The sequence below is a fragment of the Cyprinodon variegatus genome, unplaced genomic scaffold (assembly GCF_000732505.1).
Source record: "Cyprinodon variegatus isolate N-32 unplaced genomic scaffold, C_variegatus-1.0 Scaffold330, whole genome shotgun sequence".
In the NCBI taxonomy this organism is placed as follows: Eukaryota; Metazoa; Chordata; class Actinopteri; order Cyprinodontiformes; family Cyprinodontidae; genus Cyprinodon; species Cyprinodon variegatus.
Window position 1 is genome coordinate 838,162 of NW_015150783.1, and position 6,105 is coordinate 844,266.

At 42.5% G+C, this 6,105-nt stretch overlaps 1 protein-coding gene across 1 annotated transcript; it reads left to right on the forward strand.

The window, feature by feature from the left end:
• The first annotated feature begins 1,342 nt into the window (after window positions 1-1,342).
• Window positions 1,343-2,806, forward strand: LOC107091222 (coiled-coil domain-containing glutamate-rich protein 1-like). Its single transcript, XM_015385021.1, has one exon. The coding sequence runs from the start codon at window positions 1,774-1,776 to the stop codon at window positions 2,383-2,385; it is 612 nt and encodes a 203-aa protein (XP_015240507.1). The 5' UTR covers window positions 1,343-1,773; the 3' UTR covers window positions 2,386-2,806.
• The last annotated feature ends 3,299 nt before the right edge of the window (window positions 2,807-6,105 follow it).

Consider the following 6,105-nt stretch of genomic DNA (forward strand, 5'->3'; position numbering starts at 1 on the left):
CTTGTCAACCAGCTCCAGAACTTGCCTCCAGTTGTAGACAAACAGAAAATGAAAGCGTGAAGGAGAAGACACACGGCAAAGGCTCTCAAGATCTGGACTTTGGACCACTGGGTTGAAAGCTAGACTGGTAGCATGCTGTGCCTCCATGCACTACGGTCAAAAATCATACGGATTTCCCCCTGGTTGATTGATGCAAATAGAAACTCTTTGATTTGGATTAGGGCAAATAATATAGAGAATTTTAACTGCAACAATGTGTTTATCCTTTAAAAAGCAGGCTTTTATCGCTATATTAAACTTTGCTTGAAGCAGGAAAAGTTTTAGAATAAACTGGAAATAAATGTTTCCATTTTCTTTAGCCTAAATCAAACAAATAGGGAAACTTTTCAAAACATTTGTTTTGTTTTGTATGTAAAGTGATTTATAGTCTTGAGTATTTGCCCAATGGGATAACAGGTTGGGTAACCGCTGGTCTGGGTTGATTTACAGCTGTAGGAACATTTCTGGATCCAAAGTGTTTTTCAGGCCTCATGCTTCATGCAAAGCGCTGCAGATAATCAGGCAGCGTAAGTATTCGGGCTGCAGACTCTCCCTAAGAGAGGAGGCTGTTAGGATGCATCCTGCAGAGGAACATAAACATGTCTGAGCGGTTATTCATGCTCACCCACCCAGTGGTTTCCTCCAGTTTTTAAAGTGAAGCTGTAAATTCCAACCTCATGGTGGCGCTGCATGAACAGGGATGAGCTCAGACTCTCTGTTCTGAGGAAGACTTCTTTTGTCTGAAATATGTGCAATGATCAACAGTTGACCTGCTTTCTTATTAATCCTCTCAGGCTCAATATGCGACACATTTTAGCAGCAAAGCGTGACTCTTTTTAAGGATAACCATAAAGTTTTTTTATTATATAGCTGTAATTGATGTTTGGGGATATATTTCCATTGGACTGTAATTTAATGTGCAGAACAGGCAGTAATGATTAATGCTGCTGCAGTGATGTTGCCCCATGATGAAGGCCTGGTTGTTGTTGTTGTGGGGGGGGTAAGAACAGCAGCTGAGGATCAGATTACAACAGCTATAACTGAACTGGACTGAACCATCAGGCTGCAGGGAGACTTTTTCTGCTGAAAACAAACACTTTCCTCCATCCGATCCATCAGCAGGTCCACATCTGGGTCCAGATGTCTGATTCTCATCAGATAAACTTAGAAATGTAATTATCTGGCATGTTTGACGTTTTCAACAAGGAGCAAAGCTGCCTGGAGGCACCACCCCCCCAGGCTGGAGAATGGATCAGTCCTTCTCTTTATGTTGGCTGTGAGGAGGAGGCAGAGCTTCATTCAGTGCTGCTCACAGCAGAGTGCATCACACCCACTGACTTCTAACTGAGGAGAACCAGCTCCATATCAACTCTGAGATTCTCTGAAAGCCCAGTCAGCTTCCTGCATCTCACTGCTCACAGCTGCGAGGAGCTGATTTAACATTCAGAGAGGAAGGAGAGATATTAGAGCCAAAGAGGAGGGCCTGACAGGGAGCCAGATCAGCAGGCAAGCTGCTGCTGCAGGGGGAGGAAGAGCAGGCTATGCACCAGCCAAAGCCAGAGGTCAAGAAGAAAAGAGAGAGAGTAGTAAAAAGGTAGACTCGGACAGAGAGGAGGGTCATCCGTGATCTGAAGGAGAATCCCAGCCTCTCTTTGTTGCTCCGAGGGCCACAGAGCGGGGGGAGGACGATGTGAAGGAGAGCAGGGAGGGAGGCAGCTGTGAGAAAGACCAGAGATGCTCTCAGAGATCATGTGCAGGAGGATCTTCCAGCAGCAGAGGCAGCAGGACGAGAAGGAGGCTCAGGTGAGGGAGGCCAGCATCCGCAGGAAGCTCGGCTGCTCCTCCAAAAGCTGCAGGGGGAGGAAGGCGGGGGGGGCGGGGCGCGGGAGGGCACGCAACCCCCACCTGCACCCGCAACGTCATCACGCACACAGACCGCCGCTGTCCCTGCGTCCTGTCAACGTCAAAGGGAACAGAGCCAGGGGGATGCGGGCCCCCCAGAACACCAACCAGTTCCTGATGCAGGAGAAGTACCAGATGCAGCACCTGAGGTCCGACTCGGTGGGCAGCGACAGCGGCTGCAGCTCCGACAGCGACCTGGAGCTCACCGACATGGACTCCTACCTGGGCGTCCTGGAGAACGCCAGAGGGGCCCTTCTGGACAGCCCCAGCCCGGACGGCTGGATGACGTCACCGGGGCCCCTGCTGGTGCTGGATCGGGACAGTCCCTGCGTGTTCCTGCAGGAGGACAGCATGCAGTACTTCCCCTCTGAGGACGACCTGCTGCAGAGCCAGAACTTCATGCAGAGGGACTTTGCTCAGTTCTGTGATTTCCTTTCACCATGACGCAGACTGAACACGGTCAGGTTGGTTCTGATTCATGCTTACTGTCAACAAAACAAAGTTTCCACCTCACTGAGTCAGAATCTGGAGGACTGGATGCTTTTACTGGGTCCATCAGAAACTTCTAAAAGTGTCATTTTGTTTTCTGAGGAGAAACTAAAGGAAGCAGCACCAGCTGGGCTGAATTAATGTTGTTTTTTTAAACTTTTATATCAGAAATGTCTTGTTTTTACTGTGGATATTTGGACATGTTGTCTATGAGGCTTTGTGTTGTTGTTTTTACATAAAAGCAAATGGCTGAATGGTGGGAGTGAGCTCAAAGGGCCAATCAGCATGGAGCTGGCCTGATTAGGCTGCAGATGATTGGCCTTTGAGGACTTCAAGCTGTATACAAAATAAAAAAAAGTTTAAATAAATATGTTTGTCACCAAGACTGTCTTTGTGGATTTACATGAGTCATTCATTGAAATATTACAACCATAAAAATATCAAATCATTTCACATTGAGGAACTATTAGGATAACAATGTTTTAAACTCAACGCTACTGCAGACATTTTGAATTGAAAAAGCTTTCTGGACGAGAAATGTCTTCAAACTTGGATAGTAAAGTCTGGTGGTTTGTTTTTAACTTTTTTTTAGGAAAGTTTAAAACGATAAATGGGTGTGCCTCAGTGGAGCAGTGGTTGGCGTCCATGACCCATGTATGTTTTAGTCGAGGATCTGATCTGTGGTCCTTTGCTGCATATCTCTCCCCTTTTCCTGTCAGCCTACTGTAAAGAAAACGAGCCTCTAGTGCCGCTAACCTCAGAAAAAATAAAAATACACTCTTAATGCACATTTAAAAGCTAGACATGTATCCATGCTACAGAGGAGCTTCCATCAACTCTTACAATTTAAAAACAAACAAACTCATGAGATACTGTGACATCTAATTTCCCTTAAGGATTAATAAAGTATTTGTGAATTAAATTAAAGCAATTTTGTAAATGAGAATAAACAACCAAAATGGCAACTTGTACATTTTTAAATACCTACACAAACATACACTGCAATTTAAACAGATAAACCTTTCTATTTGATGGAAATTAATTGATTGCTTACTTTAAACATATTTATGACATTCTAATATTTTGTTTGATTAAAACATCAATCTGCCTTTTTCAAATTTTTTCAGTCTTTATGCACAACATCTATGTCTGGCAAAATGTGTAAATAAAGGTTTAAGAAACATAATGAAAGATAATGGTGTATGCATAATTACATTCTAAAACTTTCATTATTTCATTAAGAATTTCCATATTTCATATAATTAAATGATTAATCATTTTAAGATGTGAAATATTGTTTTAATTTTATTTTTTTATATTACCATTACAAATAATCATCCATCCATCCAGACCATTAGAATTAGGCTCAGCGTTGAGATCGACTTGCAGATGGAGAAGACAGAGAGACATACAAACGAAACACCTAAGCTTTGATGCAGGAGTACTTTCTACTTAGCAGAAAAGTAAAAGGTTGGTTCCTTAGAGGCTTAATGTTGCAGAGAAAGAACGCTAAACAGAAGAGCTCCAAGAAAATGGAAGATGAGAGAGACCACATCCAGTTAGTCACAGTAAAAGCTCAGCCACTAGCTATGAGAGAGAGAAATGACAGGGCCAAGTGGATCATCTATAGATGGAGAACATGAAGACCCCCCACTCCCCCTCACAGCTGAAAAGAGTCAATCCAGATAAAGCTCATAATAACAAATAATGTCAAAACCTGAGAGTGTAATAGAGTGAAAGCCCTCCAGCAGAGTAAGCCTATAGCAGCAAACAAAAGAGAAAGCTCAGGATAACCTGAACCACTCTAATTACAAGCTTTGACAAAAAGGACATTTTCAAGCCTAGCCTCGAAGGTAGACATGCTATAAGTCTGCAGAGTATTACTGGTGTTTTGCATCTTCAAACTGTTTTGCTTATTTTCAATTCAGTGATTTCAAAGTGAGTAAAAATAAACGACTAAAGCTTCAGTGTTCCTGTTTCTAAATGCGTTTAAACGGATTAAATAAAGTCAAGTGGGTTAATCACAACCACTTAGAACAAGAGGAGAAGTGTAAGCCTCCCTTTACATTCTGCTCATAAACTGATCATGGTTACAAGTTTAAATATGTGCATGGTATTAAAAAAATTATAATACTTAACATCAGGAAAAGAAATGGCATAAAGGGAAGATGATGGAGATAAAGCTGGAAATCTTAATAAACTTTTTTTAAAAAAATGTCTGTTTTATTCAGAGTAAGTTTTAGATTAAAGCAGGAAGTGTCATCTAAAATAAAAATGACACTTTAAACAACAAATATCTCTTGATTATCTGATTTAGGCAAACTGATACTTGTATACACACAGTTTATATAATGTTTTTTTTCGTTTTGTACAGTTTTCAGGACATTTTTAATTCTTAAAGTGCAACAGTGATAAAAAAAAAAAACATTGATATGGAAGTTCAGAGCATTAAATATATATGGTATAATTATGCAGTCTTTAGGTTTGGTGTCATGTTTGATGCAGAGTCTGTGACATGATTTAGAGTGGGCTCTCCTCATCCTTTTAGGGAAGTACATGCACTTTTGTGCCCTTCAGAGCAGTAAGGTGGTGTTTACAGTCCAGGTACTGCAACAGCAGCCCAGACTCTAATGCTGCGTTCAGACTGCAGTCAGCAGAGGCAGCAGGAGCAGCTAGTTTCCATGCAAAGTCAATGGTTGACGCGCATCAAGGCGCAGCAAAAGGTCACGCACGTTTTGAGCGGCAGGAGCAGCAGGTCATGAGCTTCAGAACATCTGACGTGCTTCAGAAGCAGCAGCTGCTGGAGATGGAAAATTTTTACTTATGCTGCTGGACATGCAACATCAACCAATCAGAGAAGCTGATCTGGGAGCTGGCAGGGAGATAGAAACAGCGCTGCTGATGCAGAGCGCTATGATCACTCCTCTGAAACAGTTTATTAACGCCTAAATTAGCTTAAAATGCTGAAATCTGCTGGCAAAACATGTTCGCTTTTATTATTCTGGTGCCTGCAGTTTGGATTACGCACTTAGAAAAACGCCTTACAGGCGCTACGAACGGCGAAGAGGCGACCGTGAATGAGGCAGCTGTTGAAGGGAATTCCCTGTGACAGATCACCGACGGGGTCTGAGCGGCTCCGACAAAGAAATAATATTTGAAGGCAGGATGGTAATCTGGATGAACTGACTGCACAGATGACGTTTTAAGGTGGACTTCCTCACTTAAAAACAAATTAAAACAACTTTTTACCCACTGATCACAGCAAATATAGCTGCCATTGTTACAGGCAAAGAAAGGATAGGGTAGCTCCGCCCAACGCGCATCAGACCCACTTTTCGACTGCAAAGCCAGAGCAGCAAAGCTGCTTCAGCTACGCGTCAGAACTAAACTTGGACAAGCATCATAAAGGAAGCAAGAACTAAACTTGGACAAGCATCATAAAGGAAGCGGCACGCTTGTTTTCTCTGCTCCTTTTACTTGTGGTCTGAACGTAGCATTAACCATTCAGCAGTGGAGGTGAGGTCCAGTTTGGTAACCTGTCATTCTCAGATGATGTTTGTTAGTTAGCAAACTTCAGCAAAAAAAAAAAAAAAACAACAACAAAAAAACTATCTGGCCTGTTGTAGTTAGCACCATCTAGTGGCAAAGCTGTAGACTGCAGCCAACTGCACAACA